Consider the following 20,962-nt stretch of genomic DNA (forward strand, 5'->3'; position numbering starts at 1 on the left):
ACCAGGAAGACACCTGGAGTTACAGTGGGGTGCCTGGAGTTACCATAAGTTGCCTGTAGTTACCCTGAGGTGCCTGGGGTTACCAGGAAGACACCTGGAGTTACCAAGAGGTTGATGGAGTTACCAGGAAGACACCTGGAGTTACCAGGAAGTCACCTGGAGTGACCAGGAAGTGCCTGGAGCTACAAGAAAGTCACCTGGAGTTACCATGAGGTGCCTGGAGTTACCAAGAAGCCTCACGAATCAGAGCTAATGAGAAAATGATATGCCTCGATTATCTGCCGGAATACATTCCATACGGCGCAAAGAGCAATACAAAAAATGAAAATTAGATGTAGGGATTACTGAAAATCAGGGATGACACCGGGAGTGCCCTACCAGAAGCATACGCCACTCACATTGTTTCATTGAAAACGTAAGTGTCAGTGTCAGTGGATGTATTTTAGCTCCGTGTAAAGGTTATAAAGCATGGCGAACCATCGCGCATCATGATGAAAAGTGACCTGTCATATTCAGTAAAGTTCCTTCAATTTCTACCATAAATTTTCGAAAATCCACAATCATCGGGTTCTGGCAAGTATCGAGAACGCACTTCTCCACAGCGAATTGTGGCGCCTTAGACGACTGGACACCAAGCCCTATATTTGTATCACATTAAACTCTTTAGAATACGGGGACACGGGTGTGCAGAGTTACGTCCCTTGGACACGTCCCGGATTTTTCAGCACCATACCCGTGCTCGTGGGTTTCACCAAAGTGGTAAACGTCTGTCCCACAGTAAGCTCACACGCCGTGATATAACAGGAATACTGTTCACAGCGGCTTTAAACTCCCTCACTCACTAACTAACTGTATAATATAGTTAAGTCAATTTGCAGTATCAATAAACTAATTATAAGATATTTTATTGAAAGTAAATATCCAACAGTCTGAATCTTTGCCAGGACAAATCTCCAGAAAGTCCACGGCGTTCGTTAAACACAACAGACAATACGTATTTGTTTTATAGACAGACAGACAGACACAGACAGACAGACAGACAGACAGACAGACAGACAGACAGACAGACAGGACTAGACTAGACTAGACTAGACTAGACTAGACTAGACTAGATTAGATTAGATTAGATAGATAGATAGATAGATAGATAGATAGATAGATAGATAGATAGATAAGAGGGAAAACATTGATATGTCTTGCTTTCCTTTTTGACCGTAGAGATTATGGGTAAAAACTCTTTCAATCTCTTGAACCATTCCTGAGAGTACCACTGTCTTATCAAATACCCGGCACTATGATATAACATTTGCCTCATGTCCTTCAGATAAAGACGCATTGATTATGAATGTACGTCCATTCTTATTGAAATCGTTGATAAAACTATAGCCACGCGGATGTCCAAACATATATAAACAGTTTGTGGTATATGTCGTAACATTCTCTTCCCGGGCGATTGCTGTAAAATACGTCTTCATGTAAACAACGGACTACATTTCGTTAATTAGGATTATTAAAAATTAATTTTTGTAAGAGGGTTCCCTTTAAAAAAAAATGACAAAAGCCTTTTCCATGTTCATGAGAAATCTGGACGGTCGGGTAGCCTAGTGGTTAAAGCGGCCACTCGTCACGCAAAAGACCCGGGTTCGATTCCCGACATGGGTACAATGTGTGAAGCCCATTTCTGGTGTCCCCCGCCGTGATATTGGTGGAATATTGCTCAAATCTGCGTAAAACCATACTCACTCACTCACTCACTCATGAGACATCTCCATTGTACGAATCCGATTGTATCATGAGTATGTATGTATCAAACAGTGATACCAGGTGTTCGCGAAAACGTGATCGTTATCTGCACATGCAAAGGCAGGTCAATTAAGAAATAAAAATAAAGAAATATAAAGACAGTTATCAAATAAGTTCAGGTTACAATTACCGTGTGTAATAAATGCGACTAACGGGAGTTTGGTGGTCAGGCTCGCGGACTTGGTCGATGCATGTCATCGATCCCAATTGCGTGGATCGATGCTCATGATATTAATAATTGGATTGTCTGGTCCAGACTCGATTACTTACATACCGCCGTCACATAACTGGAATATTGCAGAGTTCGGCGTTAATCAACAAACCAACCAAACAACTAACAAACCGAGCAATTCTAAATGATAAGTCACAATGCTTCATGGTTGTGAAGAATGCGATATGAAGTTATCCAGTCTTGATTATGATTGTAAAAAAACGTATGAAAATGGTTTGCTTCATAGTAATTTTATTATAAGCATGGAACAACAACAAAACAGTAACTTATCATCAACACATTTCACAATGAGACCGAAGTGTGCAAACTGCCAGGAGACAGTCTCTCGTTGTCAGTCAACCATTTCCAGGTAATGGTTGCGACAATGTTACCACGGAGAATGCGAACATATAATAGCCTATACCTTTCTTTGCAAACATTGTAGGGAGATTCCAGTTCATGAAAGCAGTAGATTCTAGGAACAAACTAAAGTTGATGCTGAAGGTGAATTTGAAATAACACATGACATAGATGTCGTTGAACCACCTCAGACAGAATCTGGACTGAAATTACCGTTGTTTACTTAACGCTGTACCTGTCTTCCACTCTACAGACCTCAACCCCAGCTGATCACAGTGCCGTGTACCGGATAATTCTAATATCAACTTTTCAAAACTCTCTATTCCATCATATAATGATCCCAGATGCCTGTTTCATCTGACCCAGGCTATCTGGAGAAAAGTTTAAGAATTTTGCTTATTGGTAGGTGTATAAATACATCTGACTTTGTAGTATCTATATGCATATTTTAACACTTAAATAAATCTTAAATAAACTTATTAGCACGAAAAATAATGTATTTTACAGACTGCTTACATGAACAACCGCGGTGTAAACAGGTCACTGTCGTTCCTTTACCACAACCACATCCCACCCACCAGAGTCAAGGATCAGGGTAAGGTTCGAGTCCTGACCAACTTCGTAGAGGAGTGGTGGATGACTCATTTGATGTCCGGTCAATCTTTTGCTTGAACGTCTTTCAGCATCCACAACCATGCCGAAGGTATACTTCATATATGATATATTTGTGCACACATCAGTTTATATATGAAAAATGCAAATATGAAGTTATTATAATACACACTTTGTCACATTTTAATCGATTTTATTTTACTTTTTAGGCTGGCATTGGCGAATCAATTCCAAGTGCGGAGAACAGTCCACGAACTTGTAGGCTGACAGGCGTCCTACACCGCGAGGCGGAGCAGTTGCCGATCAACACTCTCCTGCTGCAAGAAAAGGAACTCCGAAACAAGACATCAGAGAGAAAGTCAGTCAAAAGAAAACCGAGCCATTGTCACCTGTCGCGCTTTTAAGATGACCGCATCACTGCTGGTGAACAGCTCACAAAATGCGGCAGTATTTCCTTCCTCCTACCACTAAATTCGATTCCTAACCGATTCCTTTAATTTCTTCTTCCATTATATTTGAAATTTCCATTTTATTTTCGAGAGTTTGGTTAACAATGATTCATTAATGTTTTGAAAATCATCTCTTATTTTATCCTCGAGGGCTTCACCTGTTTGTGCAGTATGACATCTCAAAGTTGGAGAATTGTCTGATTTTGGTTGTTTGAAGAACCCGAATCTGGACCTAAGGTGTTCGCTGATCCTGAGATAGTGACACTAATAAGGACGTGTCCTTTGTGAACTGAAAATGTTGTCTGATTGGTTTTGGTTGTTGAAAGAACTCGAATATCTGTGACTAACGGTGTTTTCTGATTATGCGATAGTAGTCCCAATTTAGACGTGTCCTTTTTAGAACTCAACACGATGACTATTTGTTTTTTTGTTATTTGATGTCAATGAGTGTGTGCATGAGAATGAGAATGAGTATGATGTTCTTAGTAAGACAACAAATGCCCATTATGTAATCCCTTGCAGCACGTATCCCGGGATGGAAGTAGCGTATGTATTCCAAGGAGCTTGTGGTGGGTTTTGATGGTGTCCCGCCCAAATTCTGAATTAATGACTCAGATTCAGCCTTGACAACAGCCGCTGTGCTTGGACTAAGATCGTGGGCGAAGCTTAACCGCGCGGAAGAAGACTGAAAGGAAGTCAGGTTGGTCTCTGGTGGTGTTCCGTACAAGTCCTGTGTTACTGATTTAGCTTCAGCCTTGACAACAGACGTTGTACTTGGATTAAGATCATTGCCGAACCTTGACCGCACAGAAGAAGATTGAATGGAGGTCAGGGTGGTCTTTGATGATGTCCCGTCCAGTGTTAATGATTCAGCTTCAGTCTTGACAACAGCCTCTGTACTTGGACTAAGATCGTGGACGAAGCTTGACCGCACAGAAGAAGGCTGAATGGAGGTCGGGGTGGTCTTTGATGATGTCCCGTCCAGAGTTAATGATTTAGTTTCAGTCTTGACAACAGCTTCTGTACTTGGACGTAGATGACGGACGTTTCTTGAAAACCCTGAAGACGTTGGAATAGAGGTCGGTAAGGTCTTTGATGGTGTCCAGCTATAGTCCATTGTCAAATACCCAGCTTGAGTCTTGACAACAGGCGGTGTACTCGGACGTAGATGACGGACGTTCGTGGTTTTTGACGTACTTAGAGCAGGAGGGGACATTGTTGCACTGCGGATAGATCGTTTTGTTAATGTACTCTCTGCTTCAACAGATATTTCCTTGTATTCGACAAGATACTCAGGGTAGCACTGATTCCTCTCAAATATAACAAATATTGAGGGATTCTTCTTGTCGTCTACACAAGAATCATACCGGACGTGACCTTTTCTCCGTGGCGGTCTTGTGTACGTGCTGTCTCCGAGTGTGTATTTTCCCACAAGCACTCGAGCCAGGAACAGATACCGTCTTCTGCCCTTGGTGTAGAGATGGCTATAACGTGCGTCCCGGGCGAAATACGCCCCCTTGCCGTACACCGTGGCGTTCTTGCCACTGACTCTGAAGTCGAAGTTGTTGATGCAGATGTCGTTGACCACGTCTATGGTGTCTGTGCCGTGGAAGAGCTGTCGCTCATCTATATTTACCTGGTCATTGGACATCTGAAGTGTCTTCTTCATGCTGAAACATCGCAGTGATAGCATATCATTTAGGACGTCCTGCTTCAGTGACATTTCTACAGGCATCTGTACAACGCAAACAGTATGGATAATGGAACCAGTTATAAAGTGTATCTAAATGTAATATATATGCTTATATTTTATTGTAATAGGCTTAACATTAACAACTGCTCAAACTAAAATCGTACGCAGGAGCACTTGACACAAATGAACACAAAAGGTATAAATATAACCAAAGTGCTCTTAAAGAATCCTACGAAGAAGAACTTGAAACAAATACAAATTAAAAATGAGGAGGTTTCACTTTACCAGTCGTAAGTGTACCACAGCAAAGCATTCTGCAGTCTGTAAATGTGCCTAACTTCAAACGTTTTGTGAAGTGATAGGGTTTTGTTGATGGATGACATCACTGTACAATATTCATCCGAACTGGGCGCAAGGTCTACCATCTCACTGTCCTGGTAACGGTCAAGCGGAGTCCAGTTGAAGGGGACTCTGTATGCTCTGACTGCCGCAGGGGACATCAGTAAACTGGAACTGAATAACTTTCATATTGACATGTGTTCTCAAGCTAGTACCATCTAAAGTGACTGAGGCTTTCAAAATCACAGGCGAACAACTACACAGTCTTACGGTCTGTACAAGTATATGAGTGGGTGAGTGAGGTGGGTTTAACACCGCTTTGAACAATATTTCAGTTATAAGACGGCGTGTCAGCTGGCTGTGGAAAGAAAGCCCAAGGTGAAAGTCCCTTTCTAGTCGACGTTAACCACTTTGAGGAACTCCTTTAGCACGGTTATTGTGCTGACAACATAAGTAAGGCGATTGAAGGATTCGAGCCCACGATCATATGTTCCTGGCGTCAAAAGGTACGCAACTCTGCACAGAGAAATTCAGCTCCTTAAACGACAAGGCCACCTATTCCCCATGTAATAGTATCAAACAGTCTTCAAACGCTATTATGGATAGAGTTCTAGGGGCAAATTACTAGGGGTAAATTTGGCCCGCCATGGACCGTACATAGGCGATCAATGCGATAACTTGTGCCTTAAGATGAAGTTGACGGATGTGTCGTGCTGAGCAAACAAGCTCTCATTACACAGTGGTTGTGTCAGTATTTTAATTGCGTCACCTATCATTTTAGCGACCAATAAAAACCAGGATATCATTTAGCTTTATTGATCTTATCACGGGAAAGGGTGGTCATACTTTGTAAATATGTTCTCCATATCGAATAGAATTCAGAAGGTCACGTGGCTGCGATGAGCGCCACCTTACCACGTCTGCTGTCGCTGCCGGGCGTCATCAATTGATACAAACACTGGTCTCCGGTGGACTGGCCTCCGAGTTTGATACTTCCTGTTGACCTGAACCAGAGATGTAAAGTCCAGGCGGTATTCATGATCTCCGATAGTGTAGAGGTAGATGTCCTGTCCTGCCAGGTACTTGGTCTCCAGGGTCAGCTGAAGCTCCGGCTGAAGAAAGGAAAATGAGCATACCGTATCGATGGAGTATCCTGGAGTGAGTGAGTATGGTTCTACGCCGCTTCTATCAATATTCCAGCAATATCACGGCGGGGGACACCAGACACGGGCTTCCCACATTGTACCCATGTGGAGAATTGATTTCAGACCATTGGCGTGACGAACAAGCGCTTTAACAACTAGGCTACCCCACCGCCCCGACAAACCGAGAAATATAATCAGGGTGATTTAGGGTTCGAACACCTATCATACTATTCTCGCAATTTGCTCAGCGCATTCCTTCGCCTTTAATGATTGCTCCCACTACACCTTTGCCCCAATATTTGAGTATGGATAGTTAACGTAAGTATCTACTCCCTTACATTATGTACCTACGCTACCCTTGAGCAGGCTTATTTGGGGTGTTTTAACAAGTACGATAATTTTTACGAATTTTTTCCACGGCGGCCTTGGTCTATTTCTTTACAGTTCTGTTAAAAGTCTGTGGGGAATGGGGGGTTTATGGGTAATTGTGTAGGATGTTCATGCATTTCTAATTTTGTCTACAATTTTCTGTCAAAATTCATTATTTGAATATATGTTTTACACATTCTCGTCGTTTTGTTGTTAGTTGTTCAGTTATATTTCTAACAAAACCCCTAAATTCATAAAATGTGTTGGGATATTTGTCACGGCTTATTCCACCGTGTTCCAACGGAGTTTTTTAATTCAGTTTGGGAGGTAATTGCATATGAAGCAAAACAATAGCAATCATATAAAAGTGGAACTAGTGTACGAATTGAGTATTCGAACGAGTATTATGTTCTTCTTAAAATATGTCCGTGTTGATATACCTTTCTGAAGAAATTGTTTTTCTGTTTATAACAGTTTTCTTAAATGTCTATATGAGACTTATGGGTAATTGAAATATGGACATATATGTCCATATATGGGAAACTGAATAGAAAGTACATGCATAACATGTCATTTTCCGTCTTGTTTTTCTTAAAATTCTCGATATTTTGTTAGATGTTCAGTTTATATTTATTTAAACCCTGAAATGCATGACATTTGTCAGAAGGTTACCTCGACAATGAGAGAGAAACAGTGAGGTTGCCAACACCATTTTGGTTTGCGGGATTCGGGGTTATATTTAGAGAGTATTCGGGAGGTATTTGGTACGCTGATTCAACATTCTAAAACAATAATGATGTACCTGTTTTGTGGTATCCTTTATATATTTGTTCAGTAAATTAATTTCAAATCACACTCTTTTATGACATAAGAACGTGTTCTAAATGTTTCCGGCATATGTCACGACATTCTTGACTTATCAGCGACCAACTCGTGTTATTCCGGGACAAGACGTGCCACTCTCAAGGGTTTCCATATTGACATTTGAACACGAGAACTACTTCAAACAAGAAGGATTATTAAATAAAGGATAAGCCACTTTTTAAGCGACTCATCAACATGGATAATTGTAGGTGTGTATGTGATTTTAAATTTTCACCCAAAACCGAGGAGTCGTGTTTTATCCAAACTTCTTTGGCAAGCAATAATATGTCTTCATTACAATTACTTCATGAATGAATGCCATATCAACAATGACTAGAGATGTAAAGAAGTATTTCTAAATCCATAGAAACAAAATACTAAGACCATATAAATATTCAAACCCTATGGGTGTTCCCAAGTAGGTTTTGCTTGTCGTTATGCTAGGGATGCTCAGGTTCGATGAAAAGATTGATTGCTTGCCATCTAACCCTGTGGATGTTTGTTTACAGTATGAATTACTGGTTGGCCTGGTCAAATCTAGATTATACACTCAATGTGAAAGCCGACATGAACTGCCGCAGCAAAGATGTGGTGTACGTTAAGAGATGTTCGGGATGCGGCGAAAACTACATCGGTGAAACCGGCATGGAATTAAAAGATAGAGTCACGGTACACAAACAGCAGATTAGAGACCCTGATGTTCGATGCATAGGTGTCAGCAAACACATTGATGATTGCGGAAACGGGAAATTTACCATTTTTCCGTTTTATAAATTGTTTACAAGTAACAAGCAGCTGCGACTGGAAAAAGAACAAATGTTTATCCAATTAATGAAACCCAAATTGAACTCTAGAATGTATTAACAGATTTCTCATTTCAATCGTAAATGTTACACTGTTACTTTACAAATACTGTAAATTTTAATTCAAATGTCTCCCTACAATTGTTAAATTACTTGGTGTCGTCGCTGGAGTGTGTAAATACATTATGACGTCACAGTTGTAATTTATGACGTCATCATAAGTATGACGTCATATTATATGTCATTGTCAGTTACACTGAAGAGCTGTCATGAGACAGCGAAAGTACTATGTCTGAAACTGATATAAAGAAGATGATGGACTAACGTGGACTTTATTATTTTATTATATATTACATGTACACCGAGTGAACATTTACCTCATTTTTGTATATATATATAGTAATAATTAAATAAGTGGAGTGAGATTGAACACAGTTTTAATAGGCTAGCGCTTTCAACTCGTACCACGTACGAGTCTCATCAGGCCATAACTGAATATACAATACATCAGCTTTTGTATAGTTGTGTTGGAATAACATAGTAAGTTTAATAAGCCAAAGTATATGTACGTCACCCATTTAGGGGTTGTTTGAAAACCCTAATATTTATTCACTTTTTTAAATTGTCCGTTGACAACTTCTGTGAGTGTTTAATGCTGATATTTATACTGCAACGTCCTTTTGGTGTACTGTATGCTGAAACAAGAGTTTTCTTTTACAAATTTGAAATAATTCGTATGAATATCTTAATTGAATATTTTGGTATTCACAGTCAAGTTTTCGGCCTCCCGGCCTTTATCAGGCACTCTCTGTTGGTTTAGTACTAAATCATTCGAGATCCTTTCAATGAAGGCCGGGGAGCCGGAAAGTCTAACTGTATATTTATGTATTATTTTAATTCTCCTATTATATGATATTGATATAGTTAATTGGCCTTTAAGAAAAGCCGAAGAAGAAAGTAATGTATATTTTTTTCACACTTTAATTAACGTAAATCAAGATAAATAGTTTATTATGATAAAGTTATTTACTTTACAGACGTAGTGTTGGGTACATACATTCTAATATGTTAATTTTTCATTATGTATATAGGTTGTGGGTCATTTTGACATGAGGTATGCTAGAATTTCATTCCTACATATTTAATTATTTTTTTATTATTTTTTTTTTGGGGGGGGGGGGGGGGGGGGGCATTATATTATCTGCAAATATTTGGAATGGCATTACGTACAACTGTGCCAAGTTTCATGCTTTTATCACAAAGTGGACTCCTCAAGATATGGCTGAAATGTTGCTGGTGTTAACTTTTAACTCACTCACTCACTCACAAAGTCACGAAAGAGTTGTAGTATAAGGGAATGAAAACAAAAGAAGATTATATTATTTTTGTGATTTTATTTCATTGTTAATATATTTTGACGAACAAAGTGTTTGCCGCCATTTTTCTATTGTTCCTGTTCTGGGTAAAATGATTATTCTCAGAGGCCTTTCACTAAATTTACTAAATTTCTACATTCAACAAAAGGCCACCTCACTCACTACATCCAAAACAGATTTAAATTAAGTTGTTAAATGTGGGCATCGGTGACCCAGTCTCCTACGGCGACGCAATACACGGTATTATGTCCCTTAACGTGATAGAAACCTATGATGGTGGGTTCAAATCCCGATTCGGGTTACGTGTTTAGGTTCCTCGGTTCGTTGGTTTCACCAGCTTGGCTTAAGCAAGGTTCGGTCAGATATGGAACAGTACAATTCAAGGCCTTTTAAAGGCTTTCAACTGTCATTTGCAAGGCTTTATTAGCCTTAGTCTGTCAAAACAATTAAAATCAATACATTAGAAGATATAACTTTTCACAACCAACAAATTAATTAAGTCAGTCGTGAATTTAAGTGTTATATGTATAAGTATATGTCATTTTGTAACAAACTCAAGTTATTTTGGTGATTTTCAAGGTTTTTCAAGGGTGGCACTAATTATTAAGACTTTTTAAGAGGGGCCTTAAAATTCAAGGACTGTTCAAGCCTGTATGAACCTTGATCATACGTCTATACATCACTTCCAGTTTTCCACCCACATCAAGGCGACACATAATATAACTGAAAAACTGTTCAAACAAACTTCACCTACTCACTTATACTATAGTTGATTTTAAACATTCAGTTGTCATCACTCGGCACAGTAATTATCAATTCCAATTTTCATCTTTACTTTTTGTGATCAGGTCCTACTGTAGAAACCGGTTCAAACGGTCTTCCATCATGACTTAACAATAGTTTACAATTCACATAATACAGAAAACGGACGAACGGAAACTGTGACATGATGTAAGGCAACCTCACATAGGAAACACGAGAACAGAAACAGTACATCTTGATTACCTTCATAAAGGGAGACCACTCTCCATTGTTGTCCTGCCAGTACCACACCCACTGTGTGTAAAGGGAAATGTCTTCACTTCCGGCCTCCACGTAGGATCGAGTTGACATTCGCCTGAAACTGATCCCGCTATCTGAATCTGTAGGCGTTGGGTGAAGAATGTCCTCAAACGGCACTGATATGTTTACCTGAAACAGAGGACACAATAGTTTTTAATCCTCTATTAGATGCTTATACGGTTATCCGTGGTACACACAGATCTTCTTTTAGATGCTTGTGAGCAAGGTCTAGCAGGCTGGTACACATTGATCTACTATTGAATATCAGTGCACTACGTAGAGATGATGACAGTATCCATCGGGTGAATTCAAAGGAGACGGAATTGATACTGAGAAAACCATAAATGTACAACGACAAACATTTCTCAACCATTTCATTTTATCTTCAGACAACAAACAATTCTCACCACAAAATACTCACCGTGGCTTCAATTTCGTCCTCATTGTTGCAGAAGGCTTTCTCTACAAGTTCCATCTCTCTGCTCAACAGATGTTTCCACCCGCCAGGATTAACCCGGTACTGCCAAACATAGGGTGCTTGTTTGGGGTGGTGAAGACGAGAGCAGGAACATCGTCTGAAATGTTCACACAGCTCTCTCGTCCCCTGGGTCAGTCCTCGTCTACCACGTTGAACTGAAATGGCACTTAGTTACAAGGAATACCCCTTACTTCCATAATTCCTTACTTTTATAATACATACCTTGTCGAAATCAAGTTTATCAGTAGTGAATATTGACATGCAATATTTCCTGCTGATGACTTTAATCTTGTCTGAATCAATAGCATGGCATCGATGCCGTCATTAACATATGTACAAAAATAATTCGACAACTTCAATCCCTTAGAGTTTCACCAAAGTAAAAGATATTACTTTGGTCAACTGCCAGGACAATGAGTGAGTGAGTGAGTTTGGTTTAACGTCGCTTGTGTCGCGGCGTGTCAGCTTCATGTACGAGGAAAGCCCCAAGTGATGCAAGTCTCAGACGTTTACCACATCGGTGAAACCCATGAGCACGGGTATGGTGCTGACAAACATAGAAACATAATCGGGGCGAACCGGGATTCGAACACACAATCATAGGTTTCTGGCGTGCCCAAGTGACGCAACTCTGCACAGCGAATCGCGGCGCTTTAGACGACTGGGTCACCCGTGCCCCCGCCAGGACAATGAGTATTTTACAAAAAGAAATATGGAAAATGTCACGTAATAAGAATATGATGTGAGTGGTGGCAATGGTCCAGCAATACAGCAATACCACGACGGTAGAGGCCCACGCTTTAGCCACAGGCTTTCTCACTGCCCTGTTATAAGAATAAACAAAACGTACTTCTGGATGCCTAGCTCTCTCGTGGTTGTTAAGAGTGTGGTAACCCAGCTAACACACGATGTTGTCACAACGTTGTGGAAAGGTTGTGGATTGGTAACGTCGTGAAATAACGTTGTCACAACGTTATTATAACGTCAACGTGTAACGTTATTTCACAACGTTATAACAACGTTGCACATTTACGTTGTGAAAACGTTGTGAATCGGACATCACACAACGTTTTGTAACTACGTTTCTGAAACGTCGGTGAAACGTTATAGAGTTTGCTTCTCGATAGTCATAAAGGAATAGAACTGCTTTATCAAACTCAACATGAATTTGTCAGAATACCAAGGCAGTAATGCATTACCTGTCTGTATATTCGGCATTTGAATTTTCATCTCTTAAAAAAATTAATACTAAAATTTCAAGAACGTAATTTCGTATCTCTATGACAACGTTAGTATTACGTTACATTGTAACGTTATTCCACAACGTAACAACAACGTTGCAAATTAACGTTGTGATAACGTTGTGCTTTGGACATTACAACACTTTTTATAAATGATGTTTAGGAAACCACTTATAGATCTACCATCTCTTAGTTTTATTTTTTTTAAACATATATATGTATTAACGAAGTTATCTGTCTACTAAATGTTGTCACAAGCAATATTACAGTTAAAAACAATTAGCGCGCATTTTTGCGGCGTGAGAGGGACTGCTGAAAAGTTTAGCCTGTTGCCTCGTGAAGTGACGTCAGAATGACGTCACATCGTCGCGAAAGATTTGTTGTCACCAGCCATCTTAGTTCAAGCTCACTCCGGACATATTACAAACTAAGTCGGTAAGTGATTGTGCAGCAACTGGAACTGGGCAGATGATCTGTTAATTCGGATGAGGTAAGTTAATTTTTCAAAAGCAGTCTCCGCTTGTTGATATGTTTCTGTACATGCAGATAGCCAAATGATTTAAATGTATCGTACGTATTATTCAGAAGTGGCGGGGTTTAGAATGCAGTTTGCCGGTCACTTTCACTGGGCGTCAGTAGATTTTTTTCCATATTATTATTTTATTGATACCAAGGGTAATTACCAAGGGCAAGCAGTATATGTTTGACCAGAATTCAGTCAGGCGGCGTTTTGTGGTCGTCAAATTATGTTCGGGTTTCGATCGTAAGCGTCTGTAAATGTAAGGCCTAACTTATGCATCGCCTTCTGACCACTGACAGTTATCGCCATTTCTTCCTTGTTATTTCTAAAATCATTACTGTTTAAAGTTTACATGTACTAATCTTCTGACTTTGATTTTTGTGAAACAATGTGGCTCATTCGGGCCATGGGAAAGGTTGAGTAGATTTCTCTTATACAGCGAAGAGAGGGAATCAAAACAACGGAAGAATTTTCAGATCGACTCTCTGTAGGCTGCTAGTTATAGCCTTAGCCTAAAGCGCTCAATGTTATGAAAAATTGTATTTTCGGGAAGAGACAGAAACATACTTGTTGTTTCCGAAAAGGCCTAATTAGCACTGACTGAAGTAACCTAAATGTGGATCATCTGGTTGTTGGTGCTGTCTATAAAGTTTATTTTAGCAAGGCGCTTATCATGTGTATTTTCAATATTTCCAAAAAAGAATCAATTCATCATTTTCCGATAACTAGATCTATGTCCGACGCCCTTCTAATGAAAACGAGCAAAAGAGAAACGTGTCTCTCGTCGCGCGCTATAACGGGGTGTTTGAGGTATTGTCCTCGCTGGTGATGATAAGCTAGTCGATAGTCAAAAGTTAAATATCACCATTTATTGTCAGTGAGTTGGTCATCGTTTGTTGATTTTTAAGGTGAGATAGGTGTAGCCAATGTGCACCAATGAAAAATACAATGGAATTGATAGCAACCATATTCGTTCGGTTTTCGAACTCCATATGTTGCCACGTAGGCTACCATACTACAGAATTATATTTAACGATATTGATCTGTATTATGTTCACTAAATGTAGTAATAAATAAATTTCATATGATACTTGGTTTGACAATGAGAGAGAATAAAATGGTGATCGAAAGCTGAACGAGTAAGTTCCAGTGCTCGCTACGAAATCGTACAGTAGCTATATAAACAGCGCTGCGATGAAGATATGGGGCCCAAGATATGAGTCGTAATTAGCTACAATGCCTCTCTAATATATCTGTTCCCGTTTGGATTACGGTTTAGAAAAGGTCCCCAACAAGCCATATGTTTGTACTAACATGATTGTGTGTCATTGTACTCCGACAGAGGTTGTGAGACGTGGCTCACTATAACAATCACTGGTTTGCCTGACCGGTTTGTCAGACCGGTGTAGATCTATATGGAAACCAAATTACATTAGATGTTTTTTTATGATGGTACTCATAATTTTGTTACTTATATCTGTAGCCTGAGATATTTCCGATCGGACGTTATACATGGGGACTTTGGATTTACAGTTTTTCCTAAATTTTAGGCAATTATACAATGAATGTTATCTTTTTGGATAGACTATAGATCTAAATGTATGCTTTTTGAATATAGTTCTAGTTTTGACTTTTTTTTATATGTTTGGTTGCAGCAAGGGGGAAAATGTTACACGACCATTCCAGGAGATAAAATCAAGAATGTTGAATCATTGAGGAACACACCAAATAAACCCTGGGCTGTGAATTATGTTAACGTAAGTACAATTGTTTGCAGTTACATTCCATTGTCTATATCCATGTTAATTGGTTGGTTTTTGTGTGTGCTTTAAACGAATGCTAAGAATGTAAATCTATTTATATAAATCTATGCTCGTACCACGTTTTGTATTCAACCTGATTCTTGATGTCTCTGAATGAATGTTAAAATGTGTTTCCATCAGACACTTGCATTATAGGCCTACATTATTGTTTGAATATTGATAAAGCCTTATCTCCAAATGAATGTTTCTCGTCATATAAAATCTTTCAAATACCTGCTCGAGATTTATTAAGCTGTTTGTATTTCAGGGAAGTGGAAGTGAACACCAAAGAGAGAAGATTCTGGCATTCAATAATTTCGAAAAGTGTATAGATTTTCAATTATCTAAAAATATTAAAATATCAACACAAATGTGTCTTGGAGTTCTTTGTTGAATGATGCCGTCGCATGACTGAAAGTTGAAGTATACTATTTGGACTTGATTAGAGACCGACCATTTAATATTCAAGGAGGTGGGGACCTGGAACTTTTCTATTGAGATTACATGTTTTCGGTCACAGCTACAAAAGCAGATATGTGATTTTATTTAACTCTGAGCCTGAAGATAAACACCTTGCAACTACATTTTAGTGGCAGGCATTTTTTTTCACCAGTCTGAACCGTAATTATTTTTGTCAAGAATTTTCGGTGACAATATATTTTTTCGATAAAATTCCAGGACCCGACCCGCCCAAGAAACTATCATATGGTCAACCCCTTACAATGTCTGCCATTCTTATTTTGTTTCCTGCAGTACTTGCCTAAAGGGTAATGGTGTCTGCCTTTGTTATAGTCTTATGTATCTAGTTAACAGCTCAGTGGTGTTTTTACTTTTTGAACATTGTCAGCAAGGCAAGATCTAACTGTTAACTAGGCTATTCGACGCCCTGGTTTTAAAACATTGGTAAAAGGTATCTCGAATCATACATATTGACGTGACTAAAGCATATACTAAAACATTTCCGGAACATGTTTTTGGGTTGTTTTTACAACATTTTAGTGGGGAATGTTCACAACGTATTTCATCCTTGTAACACAGTTATTTCACGTGGTTGTGACAACGTCCATGGTAGTACACAGAATAACGTTGTAGGGACGCATTATTATAACATTGCCACAACGTAAAATACAACATTACCACAACGTCAAATACAACGTTCCCACAACGTCAAATACAACGTTGTCACGACGTGAATATGACGTAACACAACGTTAGGCCATGACGTTGTGACAACATAAATGGAAGTCCACAGAATAACGTTATATGGACGTAACATTCGCAACGTTACCACAACGTAAACACAACGTTATCACAACGTTGTCACAACGTGAAATTGTTAGCTGGGAAATGAGTGAATAATTGAGTGAGTGAGTTGGTTTAACGTCGCTTTTAATAGTACTCTAGTTATATCACTGCGTGTCAGCTTTGTGGGGGAGGAAAGTGATGCAGGTCTCAGACGTTTACCACTTTGGCGAAACCCACGAGCACGGTTCTGGTGCTGACAAACCTAGAAATATAATCGCAGTTGATGCGAACCCACAATCTTAGCTTTCTGGCGTACCCAAAGGACGCAACTTTACAAAGCGAATTGCGGGGCCTCAGGCGACTGGGCCACCCGTGCCCCGTGTTGTAAAATCTCCAAATGTTTGGTCTTACCGGAGCTCGCTGTGTCTTCAAGAGGGTTCATGTCCTGTTAAATAAAATAAAACATTAGATACGAGTATTTCTTCTGAAATAAAAAAAAAGTGACGAAATGTATGTAAAAGTCAGAGACTATATGAGAGCACCTGAGCGCCATTTGATCATTGAGCACATTATGAATTTACCATACAGAGCCACTTTAGTTAAAGAGAGTCACTTGAATTGAGAACAAAATTAACGATGTATTATTCCACACAGACTCCCAGTCGTTAAAGATCGTCAAAAGAAGGGAGAACTAAATTAATGTCTCACGCCTCACAAATTCCCCGTCGTTACAGAGCGTCACTTGAAAAGGGAACTAAATTAATGATGTCTTATACTACACAGACTCCCAATCGTTACAGATCGTCACTTCAAGGGATGACAAGTTATGTCATACCACATGTACACTGACAAAATTAATAAAAGTGCACACGCAAGATGTAGATGTTTTACCGAAAACGCTCCCCTTGCTTGCCTATCTTGTAATAGGGGAACTGTTAACCAAGGGTCGCGGTGAGTTGCGTCCCTTAGTCGTGCCAGAATCTGAACATCGTAGGTTCGAATACCAGAATTGTGCTGATATGATCATTGTTGTTGTATTGTGTAGGTTACACTGAAGACGTAAACGTCTACTGCCGTTACTCTGACACCTCGTGCTATGACCGAATTACTGCTCAAAGCATGGTTTGATTGTTTGATTGTTTGTTTGTTTGTTTGTTGTTTAACGCCGCACCCAAGCTTTATTCCGCAATATTTCAGCTATAATGACGGCGGTCTATAAATAATCGAGTCTGGGCCCAAAAATCCAGTGATTGACTTCATGCCCATCGATCCCCGCAATCAGAATATGATGACATGCAGTAACCAAGTCAGCGAGCCTGACCACCCGATCCCGTTAGTCGCCACTTAATTAAAAGACAAGCATAGTCACCTCTTGAACATTGATTACGGCAACCAGCGACATGATTCTCAAGCGATGTAATGATTAGGATCATCTCTTGTTATATCGGAATGAAATATTAACTAAATTTGCTGAAAACAAAACTGTGTCACCGACATCTTACCTGTCTGCTGTTCGACTGAGTCAGTCAGTGCTTATAACAATAATCTATACAGTAAAACGTGGCGACTACATGCAGTTTCGCTTTACGTTCCGAGAAACGTGGCTAAAACTGGTGAAGACTGGGCTCCTTCTAAAATGTGTTCACCAGACGTCTGCACTGTGCAATGAGTCGTATTGAACGCTTTTTCCTGGACTCCACTATTCAATCGTGGTTATATGGACACGAGAAGATATGCGCTGGAGTAGAGGTGTATGGAGGACAAAGGGAAGTAACTCTTTACGCTCCGTGACCACCTAACAAACATGAGTACAGAGTAAGTGAAGTGTATAAATTATTATTGATATGATACAACATATTTTTTTCATGTCGCTTTAGTTTTAACTTTTAGGTTTTAAAAAGGCGCCAAGTTATTGTGCACTTTTTAATGTATATACCATCTGTTTACAGTTGTAGCGTTCCTCGCTATACTTGAATAACAGATACATTCCTGTGGATTTGTGTTTTGTTTGTTTGTTTGTTGTTTTGTTGCAGCTTTAAGACCGTGGCCTGTAAATAATCGACTCTGGACCAGACAAACCAGTGACTAACATTTTGAGCAACGATCCAAGCCGTTGGGGTTACGATGACTCGCAAGTTCCACGACGTCGCTTCTTACCACAATCAGATTGTTTGGACCATATTCTCATCCGGATTCCTATATTTATTGGGAGTACAAGTGTCCCAGTCGTCTAAGACGCCGCCATTTACTGGGCAGAGTTGCGTTCCTTAGTCGCACCAGAATCACAATCCAGATTCTCTCCCATAGGTCAGGAGAAATAGAGTTTGATTCTAAACAAATTGCAACAGAAATACTTCCTGCCAGAAACCTATGATTGTGGGTTCGAAGCCCGGTTATGTTTCTAGGTTTGTCAGCACCATACCCGCGCTCGTGGGTTTCACCGGAGTGGTAATCGTCTGAGACCTGCATCACTTCGGGCTTTCCTCCCACATTAAGCTGACACACCGCGATATAACTGGAATACTGTTAAAGGCGGCGTTAAACACAACACACTCACTCACTCACTCACTCACTTACTTCTGGATTTGCAAGATGCTGCATTTGCTTTCTGGGCATCATGATAGCCATCGTACAGATCACGTAGCTAGCCATCGTGATCACCATCGAGTACAGAAAATATCATAAAACGTGAGTAAATATTTTCAATTGCGTATTTATTTTGTACGGTTCCATGAGCAGTGAATACCTATAGACATCTAGCAACAATTTGATGTGTTGAGATATACTGTCATTCTGCCGCAGTTGTAGTAACAAGTTTCAATTAAACACAACAATCTGTAAATCGTAATAAAAGACTTCTATTATCACCGACAACTCTGATTTCAGTATTAGCGCGTTGTATTATTGAAAAAAGACATAACATTGTTGCAATGTTTTTTAAGAAAAATATAATTTGTCAACAACACTTTGAAAAATGTCCGAACAGTATCAAGTATCTGAGGCGTACGTACAATCTCTTACTTCTTCTCTGCACACATTGTTTGTATGGTTAAACCATGCTCTTGCCATTGCAGAACGTACCAAACAGTCCTTAAACTGGCTCGGTGTGTTTATGTGAGGTGAGGTGAAATTGGGTTTAACGTCGCGTCCAAGATTATTGCACTTATATAGCGACGTGCATGCACGTGTATGTGTGTGTGTGGCTGCTTGTACTAGTCCGGACTGATGCCGATTTATAGTGCTAGCTCACTGAGATACCATGCCGCAGTTTAACATGAATACCCCACTCAGACACAGTATACTGACTCCGAGCCGACCAGTCCTTGTTTTAGCCCCTTAATGCCGAGCGCCAGACAGGGTAACAACAAGTACAATCTTTTAACGTCTTTTTGTATGACGCGGCCCGGGATCGAACCCTGGACCTTCCGCTCTCCGGGCGGACGCTCTACCACAAGACCACGGAGGCGGTCCCGGTGTGTTTATGAGGTTGGCTATCACATAGTAGTAAACCCAATTTATTATCGTTCTATCGTTATTACATTCTAAAAGATAATGTCCAATTGGCGAAAACGGAACTTTGCCCAGGACCAAACGTCTACTATTTCGAGGCGAAAACGGCAGTTACGAAATCTATTTGCTCTCTATTTTGTTACTAAAAGCAAGCAGTAAGTGAAATAACACCCAAAGGTTTCACATGCAAACACAAAGTTTCTGACTGGCGATCATCTCCTTCCGGACGCCATCGCCCGTGCCGACATCACTCACAAAGAGGATTGGGTGGTCAGGTTCGCTGACTTGGTTGATGCATGTCTTCGTATCCCAATTATGTAGATCGTTGCTCATGATATCAATCACTGAATTGGCAGGCCCAGACTTGATTATTTACAGACCGCCACCATATAGCTGGAATATTGCCGAGTGTAGCGTCACACAACAAACAAATACATACAAAGGCGAAAGACACATCCAGATTGCTACTGACCGACAATTATCTAGAACACTTTTAAAAAGTATGAGTAGTCAGTGGTTTTATCCAGGAGGGCCGACTCCGATCGTACATCAGGAAGTCGACATCCAGGCAGGATGAGGTGGAGGTGGAATGGGTGGAATGGGGGTTAACGTCGCGTCCAAGATTATTGCACTCATATAGCGACGTGCATGCACGTGTATGTGTTTGAGTGGCTGCTTGTACTAGTCCGGACTGATGACGATTTATTGTGCTAGCCCACTGAGATACCATGCCGTAGTTTAACATGAATACCACACTCAGACACAGTATACTGACTCCGAGCCGACCAGTCCTTGTTTTAGCCCCTTAATGCCGAGCGTCAGACAGGGTGACAACAAGTACCATCTTTTAACGACTTTTGGTATGACGCGGCCGGGGATCGAACCCCGGACCTTCCGCTCTCCGGGCGGACGCTCTACCACTAGACCACGGAGGCGGTCCCCAGGCAGGATGAAATCTTCGAAATCTGGCAGGTGTTCAAGGATGGTGATCTCTCTCTTTGTCCCAGATGCTGACCCTGCTTGTGCTCTGCTGATCATGGACCAGTGGTTTGAGAAGTCCAGTTAATTTGCTGTGACAAT

The 20,962-nt window shown here is 40.2% G+C and overlaps 1 protein-coding gene and 1 long non-coding RNA gene across 2 annotated transcripts; one reads left to right on the forward strand and one right to left on the reverse strand.

The window, feature by feature from the left end:
- Nucleotides 1-2,917: 2,917 nt before the first annotated feature.
- LOC124134300 (protein mono-ADP-ribosyltransferase PARP12-like) lies at nucleotides 2,918-17,996 on the reverse strand. The gene is made up of 8 exons (XM_048392139.1): nucleotides 17,875-17,996; nucleotides 16,784-16,817; nucleotides 11,508-11,719; nucleotides 11,030-11,215; nucleotides 6,383-6,579; nucleotides 5,414-5,641; nucleotides 4,336-5,105; nucleotides 2,918-4,209 (listed from the first exon to the last, which is right to left on the reverse strand). Exons 2-8 carry the CDS (start codon nucleotides 16,812-16,814, stop codon nucleotides 3,866-3,868), a joined length of 1,968 nt encoding a protein of 655 aa, XP_048248096.1. The 5' UTR covers nucleotides 16,815-16,817; nucleotides 17,875-17,996; the 3' UTR covers nucleotides 2,918-3,865.
- On the forward strand, nucleotides 13,106-15,674 carry LOC125377964. The gene is made up of 3 exons (XR_007219920.1): nucleotides 13,106-13,295; nucleotides 14,981-15,082; nucleotides 15,396-15,674. It is a non-coding gene; the product is annotated as an uncharacterized LOC125377964 (long non-coding RNA).
- Nucleotides 17,997-20,962: the final 2,966 nt, after the last annotated feature.

Source organism: Haliotis rufescens, unplaced genomic scaffold, assembly GCF_023055435.1.
Source record: "Haliotis rufescens isolate VD_foot unplaced genomic scaffold, xgHalRufe1.0.p SCAF_11, whole genome shotgun sequence".
In the NCBI taxonomy this organism is placed as follows: Eukaryota; Metazoa; Mollusca; class Gastropoda; order Lepetellida; family Haliotidae; genus Haliotis; species Haliotis rufescens.

Coding starts and splice junctions, on each gene's coding strand:
- LOC124134300 (XM_048392139.1), bottom strand. CDS start 16,814: ATGAACCCTCTTGAAGACACAGCGAGCTCCG. Junction 11,720..16,783: donor TGAAGACACAGCGAGCTCCG/GTAAGACCAAAC, acceptor GTGCCATTTCAG/TTCAACGTGGTAGACGAGGA. Junction 11,216..11,507: donor AGGACGAAATTGAAGCCACG/GTGAGTATTTTG, acceptor CCTCTGTTTCAG/GTAAACATATCAGTGCCGTT.